Source organism: Gordionus sp. m RMFG-2023, chromosome 3 (assembly GCF_954871325.1).
Source record: "Gordionus sp. m RMFG-2023 chromosome 3, tfGorSpeb1-WG-v2, whole genome shotgun sequence".
Lineage (NCBI taxonomy): Eukaryota > Metazoa > Nematomorpha > Gordioida > Chordodea > Parachordodidae > Gordionus > Gordionus sp. m RMFG-2023.
In genome coordinates, this window is record NC_088777.1 from 43,203,316 (window position 1) to 43,219,752 (window position 16,437).

Below are 16,437 nucleotides of genomic sequence, written 5' to 3' on the forward strand. Positions count from 1 at the left end.
AATAAAATAAAATAAAATATAAAATAAATGAATAGTAAAATATAAGTAGATCAAAGGTAATTAATTTTGAGTTGTTTAAATTGGTAATTATTTAAATTAAAATTGATGCTTAATAATTTATATTATTATTCCATATTAATTTTTATGCCACCCACATAAGGAAAATAATTATTTATATGAATATTTTTTAAATATATTTTATTTTATTTAACTATAAATTGTAATCATTAATTAAAATAAAAAAGTCATATATGAAAAAAACTAATAATTAAATGTGCTTAAATAGTTATATAAAATATTCAAAGTCAGCAAAATGTCTTTCATTATTTTCTAAAAGAATTAACGAACAGATGATTTGAAAGATTTGAGAAATGAGAACATAAATGAGTGCTCTTTACTCAATGTATATTGAAAATAAATTCCCCGAGTATCAATATTTATATACAGTACAGAATGATGAAGGTTCTGGATATGGAATAAGTGCATTACATTTTGATTTGTATGAGGAGTTATTATGGGTTGGGAATCAAGAGGTAAATCGATTATATCTTAATATTATAATATTTCATGGTTTTTACTAAGGGTCATGTAACATCATATTTTAGTGACCATCTACTAAAATATACATCATTTCAAGTATACCATTCAGAAGATATAAAGGTCCTATTGACTAATGATTTTGGACTTTTTGCTTTAACTTCAAATAATTTGAAATTAATAACAAGACAAGGAATTCCTCAAATGACCTTAAAGTTACTCTATTTATAACTGACATTTGAATTACTATTCTTTTTGTTTATTGCAGGTTAAGTAATGATACAATTTTTGATGCTAAATGCATGGTTGATATTGCCCAATTAAATTATCCATATATCTTAATAGGTGGTCATAATAATAAAATACTTGTTATTGATATAATAAACCTTAACTTAAAATCAGAAGTAGATACATGAAATAGTTATTACTTATTAATATTTTATTTTAGTATGAGCTTGAAGAATCATATAATTCATGTGATCTTATGAAAATGAATGATAAAAGTATTTTTACTTCACACCCAAATGGGAAGGTTGAATTAAATATTTAAAATTTATAAAAAAGTTTATAAAAGTTCCAAATTTTATAACTTGTAACTTCGATTTTGTTAATATTTTTTTTAAATTTTGTAAGTTTATTTATTAATTTACCACATATACTTATAGTAATGAGGTTCTTTATACAATTAAAAGATATGTGTGAGAGATGCTTCTGATTTCAAAGTTCAACATGAATTTTCAACTCATCAAAGTGCCATTTTAGATTTTGATGTTTCTGGCAATACCATTGTTGCCTGTGGATTTTATGAAAGGTTTATTTATATTCAATTTTAATCATTTCAACAATAATTTTGTTTTTATCCATTATCAACCTTAATTGTTTAATTACATGTTTGTTTGTATATATTAAATTAAGAAATGGAATGATAAATTATGAGAGATTTATAAAAGTATTTGACATAAGAACTTATAAAACTTTACCTCCTATTCAAATAAATATTGATCCATTTACTCTCAAATTTCTGCACACCTACACTGAAAGATTGTTGGTTTTAGCTCAAGTTATAATTAATTTATATAATTTATAGTAATATTTAAAAAAAAAATCAATTTCAATTATTCATCAAACATTAATATTTAATTGATTTCAGATTTTATGATCTTGTTTAATTATAGTATCTATAAATAATTTTGATTAAACTAACCCAAGGATAATTGGATAATTGCAAAAAATAATAAACTTTTTTGTCTTGGAAAAAATATGAAAAAATTTGTCTGATTTATTGACATTATATAATTATATTATACATCATGCCATTATATATATATATAAAGGCTCACATTTTATTAATATTTTTAATAAACTCAATATATTTTTAATTCTTTTAATGTATTGGATGATGTTTATAGTGTTTTCAATTTGTAATATATCACATTTCACTACTATTTTATTTATTTTGAAAAATTTTAATATAATTATAGAATGGTAACTATCAATTGATAGATCCAAAAGCTGGTTCAAATGCGCCATCTATTATATACAATTTTGACACTCGAGGTTCTCTTTTAACTTCCATTGCTCTTTCCTCTAACAATCGAGTTTTAGCCCTAGGGGATATAAACGGTTTATAAATATTCTTTTAAGATATCTTTAAAAGTATTTGTAAATGCTTTATTATAGCCCCCTGCATAGACCCTGTATCGAATTAATACTCCTTTTTTTAAACGAGCCTCATTTGATCAAAAAAGTTAAAATTCTGTTATAGTTAGAACGAACCCGAAAACTATAATTTTTTGCTAATAGTAAAATAATTCGAGTCTAGACTCTTCTAAAAATTCTTAGTTGAATTAATTTTAAGATATTCAGTGGCATTGGATCATAAAAATATTGACATTTAAGAGTATTTGTTAAAATTTGGAGTGATATTTGAAAAAAGGGTCATTCTCTTATACTTTTATTAACTTCCTCCCAAAACAGGAACGGTTCGAACCCACGACACGGATCATAATAAAACAATCTCCACTCCCCTTACCTTCAACTCTTTTTCCCGCCCAGCCCTATTTCCTGACCCGCAGCCCCGACAATCTCATTCTGGTCTTGTTCCTCAAGACTACCTGCTCCCCCCGGAATTTATTTTATCTGGCGCGCCCTTGGCTTCCGATTGGCCAGCCCGGTTTGTGAGGAAATACGATCGGTTTATAAAATATTCGATTTTTTAAAAAAAAATTAGTAAATAAGAAATAAGATAGAGATAGGTGTAAAAATTAAAAGGGGGAAAATTAATTAAGAATGAAGAGAAGATTATTTAGCCCTTTATTTTCCAACGAACTATTTATTTTCATTTTTTTTGATTTAATCATTATAAAAATTGTAGTAAAAGCTTGTCCATTGACGAAGAATTATTAAAAAACATGAAGGTATCCCAATTTGTAGGATATGTTCCCAATCCTCCAGGTAGAATCACAAATCTTGTCCCTTATGATAAAGCCATTTTATCTCTGCAAGAAAAGTTTTATTTTTTTTTAATTTTTTTTATAAAATTATATATTTTGTTCACTTCTTTTTGCGACAAGATGATTTTACTGTGTAACTTTTATTTTATTTATGACCACACTCTTTTAAAATTACCTATTTTTTTAGTCTATTTTTTGAATATATTAGCTACAGAATTGGCCTTTTTTTTTATAAAAAATGTAATATTCTTACAAGTTACATTAGGATTGTTTTTTTCTATAATAGAAATTTTTTACTTTATTTTGGATCTAAAAGCCTTCTCAGACCTTAGTTATAATTATGTAATTTATTATATTACCAAATTTTGTTTATTTAAAATATATATATTTATTGGGCTCTTAGTGTTGTTATACGACTCGATTTTTAAAAACGGCTAACTCAATGCGCTATCCGAAAAAATATTATGCGAGGAATATTTTGATCACAGATGGCAACCAAGGTTTGGATATGTATTAGTCTATTCGCGATGTGTAAGCAATATTCTTCTGGCTAAAATATTGAATTAGCCCTTTTATAAAAATCTGGTCGAATCTAGACATTTAACAACACTAATTGGGTTATATAATAAAGATTCGTTTTTTATTTTTGAATCTAGTATGCGCATTTACAGAGTTTGTTTATTTGTTAAGAATTAGTTAAATTGAATAATACAAAACTACGATTTTTGAACAAATATAACCTCTTTTTTCCTTATGAACCGTACAAAAATAAGACAAATTAATTAAGATGAGTTATGCATAAACGATCCCCACCTATTCACTCTACCATTGTTTTACTTTTCCGCGAGTTATTTATTAGATGAACTACTATAAGTTCATAAGTATACTTTTAACGAATTTATTACCTTTTTTTTGTGAGGAGTTTAGTTTGAATTGACCTTTTGTAAACATAACAATAATAATAAATAGAGAAGCAGAAAATTATGCCTACTACGATCCTCTATATCAAAAAATCTTTCCTTCAGCTCCTATATATTACGACGAATTTGTTGGGGTAAACAGGCTTAAGGAAACGAGGTAAACATATTTTTTTTAATTTTTAGGTTTTCAGATATTTATAATTTTCTAGATTTACATATTAATTCATTATTGTATATAAAAAGATAATTTTTTTTATTTGTATAATACACATTTCTATGATCAAATAAATATAAGCTTATAATAAACATATTTAGTGTTGTTAAACGGCTCGGTTTGGCCTATTTTTAATTAAGATTTTGGCCAAAATATTATTACACAAGCCTTGAGATTTAGTTAATAGATGTCTAAAATTTCTGTCATATATGAGTAAAAGGCTCTATCTTGCATAATATTTTTTGGCTAAAATATTGAGTTAGCCGTATTTAAAAATCGAGCTGTTTAACATTACCAATACATATAAAATATATACCATCTGTAAAATATGTACTATCTATAAGATAGTAAAAACAATAATTATACAAATTAAATCGGTAGGACTTAAAGATATATGTTTAGAAATACAGTTGGATCGGCAAATTTAATATTGCTAAAAAAAATATTATACCACTATAAACCGATATGTAAATCACAATAAAATATAGAATTAAAAATCTATATGATGATTTAAAAAGATAATCAAAATATCGTTTATAAATCGAAATTTTATCTTCTCTGCGATTTCGTCAATATTTTAATAATTTGTTTTTGTAATTGAGAAATAAATCTCTATCTATATTAAGTAAAACTAGTCTATTCAGATTTTCTTATACTTCTAAGATAAATTTTTATTCTCAGTAATGAAGGGAAGGTGCCCTCTCATTCATACTTGTTTATTGCCAAAATATACAGTAATTTTAATTGATTTGGGAAAAATTACGAATCTAAGAAAATAATTCCCCGAAAAAAAATTCCCCTTTTTATAAAATATTAAAAATTACAAAATTAATAAAATAGGAGAAAAAGTTCCCTATAAATTTATACATGGAATTAAAATCCTCAAATAATATATTTAAAAATTTTGAGTAAATCAATTCCGGAGAATTATTTTTTAAGAATTATTATTGTGGATTTTTTTTTCCGGGGAATTATTTTCCGCTTACCAAAAATTACAAAATATATTTTAATTAAATGCTCTTCCATGGCGTTTCTTGGAGGATTATTTATTAAAATTAATCTTTCTTACCAAGATTTAAATTCTAGTGTTAATTAGTCTATGGCTTTCAGATACATTTATATTCTATGAATACAATTGTGCCAAATATAACTGCAATATCAAGAGCAATATTTTCAAGTCGGATTTCTAGGTAATAATATTTATAAACTAGACAGAGCCATTAGATATATTACAAATCGTTCTTTAATTTGAGTAAAAAATTATCCAAAGGTGGAATTAAAACGATTATTTTTATAGTAATTCTCAATTGAGCCCACTTTAATATTGAAATTTTTGCTTGTTTAGGTACAAGTCGAATCTCAAAATCATATAATCTCGCTTCGTTCAACATTAATATAAATCTTGTGAAATTATTGTTCGATATTATCTCTTAGTTTTCTGAGTTGTAGTACAATCATATTCGTGTAGTGTTGTTGGGTCTATTTTAAAAAACGGCCTGATTAAAGTTTTAACCAAAATAATATTATGTAAGATTCGAGATTTGGCAAATAAAGGTCCTAACCTTTCTGCCATTTAAGTGCAAAATCTCCAGGCTTATATAATAATATTTTGGCTAAAATCTTAATTGTGCCGTTTTTAAAAATCGACCTAAATGTTATAGGCAAATCCAAATCATTTTTTTTGAAAAATATTGCATAAAATTGTTATTTAATTGAACAATTTATTAATACATTCCAATGAGAAGAGAAAATCGGCTGCCCTATTGAATCTAATAATGTATCCGCTTCAGATGAAATATCTGGTTTAGACCATTTTGGTACTTCTTCTAGATCCAAAAATGCTATAACAGCTTGATGTGGAAGACTCCATCGTGTCGAACATTCTTTTTGCATTTTTTTTCTTTTTTTTAAATAATTCTATTCAGAAAATGTTGTCTAATGATTACTAATCTCCTGAAGACCTTATTTCTTCATTATCTATCTTTTTAGATTCTTCATTTTGCTCAATAATTTTATTTGCAATCATGTACATCAGATTGTAGTGCGAAGAATAATCAGTAGTTACAATTTCTTAAACGATTATTGGGTTATATATATTTTATATTAAATTATATTATTTTTTAAATTTTTGGTTGATAAAATCTTCCTATATCCATTAGTGTTTTAGGTTTAAAATAAAATGTTAGAAAATATGCTTCAAATTTTCGTGGAAAAAAAATTATTAATATACAAGGAAAAAAAATATAAAAATTAATTAAACTTTTTGCTAAAATTTAAATTAGAATATAACCTATTTGAAATAAAATACTTTGCATTTCACAATTCATGGAGCCCTTTATATTTTTTCAAAAATTTTTGCGCTACGCCCCTGAATTTGTATAAAACAACTAATTTATGTTCAAAATTTCAATTAAGTAAACCTGAAGTTACATCTAGGTTGGGAAACAAAGACTCGAATTCTCTGGATTCTAAAAATTTGCATTCACTTGCTCAAGATTCAAAATCTTTAATCTTAGTGCCCCAGATTTACGGAAAAGTAATTTTTTAAATTATTGCTTATAAATATTTAATATTATTTGACGCTTTATGTAATCCGCAAACTTTAACGGGTTTAAAATGTTAAAAGGATTTAGTAATCGCCCCTTTTACCTTAACCATTCTCTCTACGTATATACCATTTTAAATGAACCATCCATGGCAAATTTTAACACTATTTATATTAAACATCTCTTATTTCTAAGCTCCATTTTATTTATAAAAATGAATAATATTCACTTAATTAGTAATTAACCTTTCATTCAAAGGTCAAATTAGAATTGATAGTTTTTCAAATTAATTTTAAGCAAAAAATACGCACCGCATGGAAACCGCCCCATAGCGAAAAGATTAATTTTCGCAATTACAATCCAACCCCATTTCCGACACTCCAATTTAGTTCGCATAACACTTATATCAACGCACTTATACAAGTTAACATCTATATATTTATTTAAAGAAATTCCATTCAGTATTTTTTTAACTTTTTGTGAGCAATAATATAGTTGAAAGAAAACCAACTTTTCACTTAATAAAGTAGACATTAGTTACTACAAAACTAGCCTTGAATATCTCATTGAGTGGAAAAGCAATCGAGATTTAGTTTTAAGGGATTGAAGAACTTTAGCAGTTGTATATATGTAAATGGGTTTCTAATATGCCACTAGGGGATTTTATTCTATCATATCATCTAATATTCTTAGTATTATGCTTAAAAACTTTGTAAATAATCTTACTCTCTTAACCCTGGCCAAACCTAAGAATAAATAAATAAATATTCAATACTGCAACATATGACCCAAATTCACCAATTATATTAGCAATAATTCTTCGACCTTAGGAATCAGAACGATAATCTCGTGTAAAGAAGGGGGGGGGTCAATTTTATTTGCGCCAAGAAAGAACGTTAAATGCTTGCACAGAAGAATTATAGTTAGAGAGAAAAAGAAATCCTAACCCATCATATTTGGGGACCAAATTCAAACAATTCATATATATGAGAAAAAAATTCACGTTATAAACAGACCATCAGCCATTAAGGAGTTTATTTCCCCCCAAGGAAGATATACCGGCGATATTCACTCCTAGAATACAGAGAGGAGTTTTATTTACGGCCAGTTACCAGTATAAACGAGTATTTTCATGTAGCCAGTATATGGCCAGTGCAGATATGTTTCTAGGTTATCAATACAAGGAAATAAAATTTTAAAATGCAAAAATCTAGATTTAATACAAGTTGGAACAAACATAAAATGCCATACCTGCTACGTTCGAGCATTTATGGCTCATTTGGCTTTTAATTTTTAATCATGTTCTCTTTTCGTTCATTTTTTAAAAAATTATTCCTATTATCTTTTTTGAAATGATAGTTTTAATGTTATATTTTTATCTTTAAAAAGGGAGGAAAAAATAAATTGTATTTAACACCCCCCCCCCTCCGAACATGGCATTTTTTTAAACAGTTAAAAAGTCATAATGGATCATTTAAACATTCATTCACTTAAAATTTATTTTAGAAACCATTTACAATAAATCTGGGCTGTGACTAAAAAGGTGTAATATTAATGGAGGTCTCTGCTTAAAGTTGAAAACGAAAGTAATTTTTAGTTCGATACCCTGTTCCTGTTATATTACGATATTCGGGCTGATAGTTTTTACATATCGAGAAAAATTCTTTAACCTTGTGTTCTTCATAAAATAACGCTTTGTAGTATCCATTTCATTTATTTAACACTTCTAACACCCTTTAAAAAAGTGAAATTAAAGAAATCCAGACTTATAGTTTATTGCGAGTGTTTAAAAATTGTTAGAAATTATCTCTTTGTTGGTTTCGCATAAATAGTTTGTGATGTGAGTCAAATAAGAACTATCTCATTAGCAAATATAATGAATATTATATTTGTCACGAACTTTTGAACATCTTTGGAAGAAGAAATGATATGCAAATTGTAATTTTTAGAAAGATAGATAGATATAACGAAAGAAAAAATTGTTTAGATGATAAATAAAAATACCTATGGGGAAGTTGGAAAGTTAATAGTATTTTAATTACTTTTTTTTAAAAAATTGATTCATTTAAGATCCTATATTTCATAGTCCCGTTCCGATCTCATATCCTCAACCATCTATGCACCAAGGAGTATTGCATGAGTTGCGAACTAGCATTTCTATTTCACATGATGAACATGGCATCCAATAATGAACCTTCTCAGGTAAATATTTAAATTTCTTATTAAAAAAAGCATTGTTATTATATTTTTTTTTAATTCTAATCCCAAATTACATCGGGAAAAGCCACTTAACTTAGTACGCGCCTTTAAAAATCTTCCAGAAACTTCGGCTTTAGGCTTAATTCTAGAAGAGAAAGAACAACACAGAGTCGGGAAATTAATGAAAACGGATCACGTTTCAACTCTCATCCAAAATTTTAATCGTTTTATCCTACCCCAGATGCATTCAGAGACGGTGGCGATAACTCAAAATGAAAAGTTTTTATTACCTTTTTCCTTTTTATCTTGTAATATATATTTTTTAAATTTTAAATATTTTTATGTCTTTTTAAATGTTGTTTAAAAATAGCAGTAGCTCTCTTATGAGATTTTTTTGTTTTTGTTTAAAACTTTTTATTTCAACTTAAATTAAATTACAAGTTTATCCTATATGTTTTTTGCATCTCCTTCTCTTAAATTTTTTAAAAAACATGCTCTTGGATCTATATTATTATACAAAATACCTCATTATTTTTTTAAAAAACCTGGCTTTTTAGATGGAACTAGAAATTTAGCAAAGGATGTAATTATCTTTTCTCTCATGCATTAAGAATATTTATATATTTTTTTAAAAATAATATATATAATTAATATTTCTAATATGAAATCTTTATTAGTTGACAGTTAATGTGCTTCGCATTGCATTTCACTTATCAAAGTTGAAATAAATTTATAATCAAACAAACGATAGCTATATTGCTTACGTTGAAATTTTTTTTAAAAATTAGTTTTACTAAATGGAATGGATCCTGCCTATTCAATGTCGGAATGGTTTATAGAGTTTAGAAAATTTTGCTTGGAATTATTTCAGGGTAATGATCGGGAAAAATTTATAAGAAAACAAATGGTGGACGATTGAAGATATACTAAAAAGCTTTATATCCTTTCTATATTTTTATTATTGACGATATATTTGCCCAGTAAAAAAAATGACCGAGGGATTTTTATGTAGCCTGAGATCAAATGTTCAATGCAAACGAGCAACGAATACTCCTTTGTCACTTCTAATTTAAAACCTATATAAGCCCTTTTTCCATTTCTAATATAAAATTGAAACAAATAAGGTATTTTATGCAGCAAGTTTATATCCAAGGGCATAATGTCTCTTAAAAACGTATTGCCAAAAAAGGAGGCAATAAAACAACTCGCGAAAGTTTGGCATTTACTTAAAAAAGAAGAATTCATTAAGATTAAGAATATAATGACTACACGTTCGAAGGTACTTTAATCTTAGTTAATTATTTTGAAAAAAGTTCTAAGTCACGAGTAATGATAAATAAAGTAATTTTGGAGAAGTAGTAACTAGTAGAAGCGTTAAATCAATAACTTGGGCATTTGATAATATATAAGGATTAGGAAAAGATGTTAACTTTTTAAATTATCGGAAAGATTTAAAGGTGAATTAGGTTGAAACTTTGTAAATTGTAAATGTGCTAGTAATTCCAACTAAGCGAAATTTTCTGTAGCCAGAAAATTTTCCAATCCCAAATTTATACGCTGCGCACAATATGAAATTGAATATTATACATTTTATCACATCGTTCTTAATTCTATTTAAAAAATAAATAGTATATTGTTATGTTTTACTTATTTTGTTATTTCTTATCCATGTTTAATAATATAAAATAAATAAATTCAACTTATTTTTCTAATCATTTTTCTAAGCTCAACTTATGATTTATATAAAAATGTATATTGATTCCCTTTCTCCGATGACATTAATACTAAACCTAAAATGACGATTTGTTCTTAAAAAAGTACATACATTTAAATCGGCCACTGAAATGTTAAGACATAATGTAAAAGGCATTTAGATGAAATATCTTTCAATGGCGTTTACTATATCCAATAAATAACATTGACTATAGTTGACCTCAATGCATTTACACTTTTAATAAATGAATTATCCGTTTAATAGTATTAATATCGTTGCTTTTCTCCGCACAACGTAATAACTAACAACGTGTAATTTTGCGCAATTACTTAGTCATTTATTTTACTGTTTAAACTATTTATTGCTCTTTTTTATTTTGTTATTTATAAATAATTCTTATTATATCATATTCAATCATAGATCCCCGGACTTTCGCGATTCGCCAAAGAATAAACCCGATCATTCATCGATCCAATCGAAATCTCCCATTCAACAATTATTTATGTCGGAAATGGAAAATGTCCTGACTTGTTGCGAATGCAATGTTTCATTTACCATCACATCTCGCCCTTATTGTTTTACTTTCAAATATCCGCCTTATAGGAATAGTAGCATAGATGGTTTTATTATTATTATACACAAAAAAATATATAAAAGGAAATACGATTTTGGCTTTAATTTTATTGGTCATATATATTTTTTGTAAATAGATTTTTAAAAAAATATTAATGCTAAAATTATATTTAAAAAAAAAAATTTAATTTTGATTTGCTCTTTAATTTTCAATTTCTTTGGAATGCTTCATGTCATTACATATCTTTTTTAAAAATTCCTAATATAATAGTGAGTGAATATTTCCTAACTGCTTTGAATACTTAATAACATAACGAAAAAATTAAATAAATATTAAGCAGAAACTAATGATAGAACATTTGAGGATTTCGTTGAAAAGGCCATTCTTTACGAACAAAACGTCCGTTGTTATTGCGAATCCTGTAAAAAGTTTCAACCAGTGGTAAAAATAGATTTTATTTCGATTTGATTAGCTTCGGAGGAGGATATTCAACTTTTGTCTTTTATAATAAATTTATAAGACCTCTCCCTTACTATCCTCCAAATGAATAACAAAATTTTATATTCGAAGTTCAGCATTCACATTTTTTTAATATACTTACATTTTTCGTTTTATTATTGTAGAGTCGGGAAGCAATATAATATCCTTAATTCTATTTATTTTTTTCCTATGGCTATATTAAATGTTTCCTATCACCATAATGTTGATTTTTCCTATTGCCTTAAACAAATTACATTTTTCGGAGAAGAAAAAAACAAAAAGGCACTTTGTATAGCAACCAATATATTTTAATTTTGTTGGGGAGGATCTTTGTTTTCCAATTTTATTCTTATCTTCTCTATCGATGCTAGATAAAATATAGGTCCCGAACCAAATATCCAAGACCCTAGATAATATCTTTTATAGACACTGTTCTTTTTTTTCTGCACAACTTTTGATAGACTCAGGTCAAAAAGATAGACCGTTTAGCTAACGTTCTAATTCTCAATTGCCAAGCGAACACTCCTGAGAAATTAGGTTTTTGGGCTTCAAAAAGCGAACAAATTTGTAATTCTCATGACTCTAATTGTAATTCTTGGATATTGCCTAAATTGGAACTTAAGTCTAACGAATTTAATGAACCTTACATGTACGAATTGCTAGCTATAATCGCTGATGTTTCAGAGCCCGAAAAAGGTTATATAATAACTTAAAATTACCTTAATCGGCAGGTATTTTATTTAAAATATTATCAGGCAATGCGCTGATACGGCCCACAGGTCTAATTAAACTATATTATATTTCATTTTTTAATTTGTGAAGCAAATATTTGCCTTATGATTAATGTTTTTGATCTGATCATCGATTAATAATGAGGAAGACCAATACAATATTTTCTTTGTTAAAAAACATTTCATTTAACGTGTTGTGAATGCACACAAATATTTAATATTCCACTCTTATTAATTTTTTTTATCAATTCTCTTAATCTCCCATAGGATTCGCTGGCTGGGAATGGTATTCTTACTTTGACCATTTCAAAACATTATAAATTATTTGATATTATCTTATATAAGGTTCTCATTTAGTGGATTTGATTTGCTTAGAGGAACCTGAAGTATATCCCGTTAGTAAAGCATGGTACCTTTTTAACGATTTTTGCGTATTCAAAGTTAGCCAGGTTTTTTTATTTTTCATGAATATATTATTCCTTAAATTATATTAAATCTTATATTTAAAAATTTTTCAAATCTTAATAGTTTTGATAATACAGTTCAGATATTAATTTAAAATTTATCGCTATTTAAATTGAAAAAAATGATAAGGTGACTAAATTTTATATTTAAAATCATTAAATTAAATTATTTTAATTTATTTTCCACGAATAAAAATAACTCCTCAAGGAAAACGCCTTAGACTTTTCCCCATGTTGGAAACACCCTTGCGCTCTCTACTACATTAAAAGTCAGTTGAACGAAAATGTATCAGTTAGCGTCAAAAATCCAATCGATTTCTCTACAGTCTCTCGCCTTTTATCGGGCCCTAATTTACTAGAATCAACGAACAATGCTGACACTAATAACGCTAATTTTAATAAAAACAAAGAAACGTGTCCAACGATTGCTAAAGGGATATTAAACCCCGGAGTTGTCCCGCTTGATTTTAAGGTCGAGACTAACCTCGACCCGGCACATTTTTTTATATCGCTTGATGCTGAGTTTGTGGTGCTTAATCAGGTATTTTTAAAACAATGTTTGTATTTTTTGTCCATGTCATTTATTTTCTCAAATATGTTTAGTTTTAGGTGTCCAAAACATCAAAAATTTAAATTAACAAACTTTCGAAATTTTAATGAAAATAAATAAATATGCTATTTTAAATATAAAACAAAAAACATGTCCAAAATATAATTCTAGAAAACTATAAATATTTAACATACGATTTCATTAAAATTTTAAAATGGTTTTGGACACAGCCTTAGCAATAATAAATAATAAAAAAATCTCCCCAATTTTCTTTCTCTTTTAACTTATTTTAAAAACAAACTTTAAAATTTAGCATAGGCGTAGCCAAAATTTTGCTAAAGGGTGGGGGAAAGCACTTTTAGGTGGAATATTGTAGGCCGTTAACCATAAAATTAGACTTTTACGTATTTTCTTTCGAATTCTTGTTCGTGGTGATATATTATATTTATGGGGGGGGGGGGGTATAGTAGAATTTTTATTCGCTTAATATGATATTTACGTGAAACAGGCATATTTTTGAAGGGGCGAATTAGAGGTCGTTTATTTAAGTAGGCGGGCAAATAATTTTTACGGGCAGCCGGGTCGGCGTGTTAAAAAAATTTAAAATCATTTTAAATATTAATAAAAAATTGTTTCTATGAACCTTTTTGGATATTAAAAATTAAAATGTCCCTTTTTTGGTATCATAAAAACTTTTTTCTCAAAATAAATAAACTTTGTATATAAAACTATTGGTGGAAACGACAAGAAAGAGATTTACCAAAGCTATCAAGATTAGCAAGAAAAATATTGGCAATTCTTGGAACTAATGCTTCTACTGAACGAGGATTTAGCTTTGCTAGAGGGTTTTTAGACAAAGAAGATCGTGTTTGAATCCAGAAGATGTCGATTCATTATTATTTTAGCATTATTAATTACATATAATTTCAATTTTATATTTATATTATTTTCATAATATTTTATTTGATCAAATAAATTATTTAATATAATAATTTTTTAAAAACTTTTTGTAGAGGTATAATGCTGAAATTTTTTTTATTGGATGCTTAAAAAATTAAAAGAATGGCCATAATTAAATTTTATCGGGCTTTGGTTAAAAATTTTTTATAAATAATGGGTGGACGGGTAAAAAAATTTAGACTAATGGGCTATATTTTTTGAAAACTATGGGCTGGTGGGTTCAACTTTTTTTATAACATTGGGTGGGCGTGCTTATGGTCCAAAAACCTACCCAATGCAGACCTCTAGGACAATTTCCTTTATGCCACCTTCCCCCATAGCTACGCCTATGTAATGTAGTATTTAAAAAATGATACTTTTTAATTTGCGAAGATTTTTGGGTAGTAATATAAGGAATCGGGACAGATTTTCTTAAGACATGAGGGATTTATGGAGAAAATCATAGATTTCTTTTTGTAAAAAAATATTTTATTAATAATTAATTTCGTTAGCACTTAATTATTGTTATTTTTTTCTTCTTAAAACAATAAATATTGCCAACAAGCGAAAATAAATTTTTGTGCAATTATGAATAGTTATAAATTTACGTTTTTTTGCAGCAAGAGGCTCACCTTCATAGCGATGGCAGTCACACCACTATAAAGCCCGGTCGATTAGCATTGGCTCGTATTACTTGCGTTAGGGGTTTTTTCAACTCTTCCTCTAGGAACTCCCAAGAAGAACTCACTAATATCACTCCTCAACAACATAATGAGTCCGCGGTCAAGAACGAAGAAAATAAGCTCGAAGGAGTTCCCTTTTTGGACGAATACATTTGCGTTCCCGGTAATCAAGTGGCTGATTACGTGACAAAATACAGCGGAATTAGGCACGGCGACCTCGAAGTTCATACTAGTTCTAAAAATCCCATCGGACTTAAATCGGTTTACATTCAATTAAGGTACCTGGTAGATTGTGGCTACACGTTTTTGGGTCATAATGTTACAAAGGATTTTCAAATCATCAATATCACGGTATACGATTCTCTTGGCGGAGTGGTTTTCAGACCTTTAAATTAACTAGATTTCATTTGGTTTCTAAACTTACCCTAATAGTTAGCGCGAATTCGCGGCGAAATATATAAAAATACACAAAAATGCAGCGTATTTTATTATAATTCGCGCTAACTATGAATAAGTGGTTAATCTCAATGCAGCCTACTACTTTATTTTGAAAAATTTCTTCAGTTTATGGGAACGTTTTGAGTCGGTTTGATTTATCATCTCTATTCTGAAGTGTTATATTATAGTTTTTTTTGAGAATGTTTCACATAACGCACGTCGGAATCGAGAAAAATATTTATTTATTTTATTTTAATAAGATTATTTATAATCACGCATATTTATGCTTTATTTATCTATAAATTAACAATTTTATTTTTTGGCTGATTAAGGTACCACAAACTCAAATAATAGATACGGCTATCTTATTTAGTCTACCCAAAAAACGTTCGATTTCCTTGAAATTTTTAGTATGGTATTATTTCGGTATGCGTAAATATAAATAATATTATTTGAATTTGGGTTGGAGGGATCAAGCATTATTTTTAGTTTTTCTTTTAAAGTAATATGTTACATTAATAGGATTGATTTCTTGTAGTGTTTTTTTATGATTAACATTTTATAAAAAAATTATTTATGATATATTCTTTATAAATTCTTTAGTTTTACATTTTAATAATTGAAACTTATTATTTTTAGCTATTAAATATTATCATACTGAATGATAATCTTCTTAATTTACTAAAACCTTTTTTTTATAGGTAAAATTATCCAACAAGAAACACATGATTCTGTTGAAGATGCGGTATGCACCCTTAAGCTGTACAAGCTCTATTTAGAATTAACGGAAAAATTGAGTGCTGAAAAATTTGCTCAAAATCTTAAAGATCTATATCAAAAAGGCCATTCTTGTAATTGGGAAATTCCTAGTTCGTGATTCAATCATTTTTTTTATGAAAAATAACATATCGATAAATTATAACAAACCATTTTAAAACATAGTTTATATTATATTATATGTATAGTAATTAATATATAGATATTTAATTTAATTA

The 16,437-nt window shown here is 27.0% G+C and overlaps 1 protein-coding gene across 2 annotated transcripts; it reads left to right on the plus strand.

Moving 5' to 3' along the window:
* The first annotated feature begins 356 nt into the window (after positions 1-356).
* On the plus strand, positions 357-16,364 carry LOC135925725 (PAN2-PAN3 deadenylation complex catalytic subunit PAN2-like). Of its 2 annotated transcripts, none has more exons than XM_065461184.1 (22): positions 357-533; positions 583-752; positions 806-941; positions 986-1,069; positions 1,230-1,348; positions 1,453-1,597; positions 2,019-2,160; positions 2,515-2,731; positions 2,912-3,046; positions 3,960-4,067; positions 6,540-6,660; positions 6,968-7,093; positions 8,741-8,872; positions 8,955-9,148; positions 11,004-11,203; positions 11,495-11,598; positions 12,099-12,333; positions 12,714-12,817; positions 13,041-13,373; positions 14,942-15,355; positions 15,775-15,868; positions 16,144-16,364. In XM_065461184.1, the coding sequence occupies exons 1-22, from the start codon at positions 384-386 to the stop codon at positions 16,317-16,319; spliced, it is 3,639 nt and encodes a 1,212-aa protein (XP_065317256.1). In that variant the 5' UTR covers positions 357-383; the 3' UTR covers positions 16,320-16,364. The 2 variants fall into 2 exon arrangements, with proteins under 2 accessions (XP_065317256.1, XP_065317257.1); XM_065461185.1 differs by having other exon boundaries at positions 11,498-11,598.
* Positions 16,365-16,437: the final 73 nt, after the last annotated feature.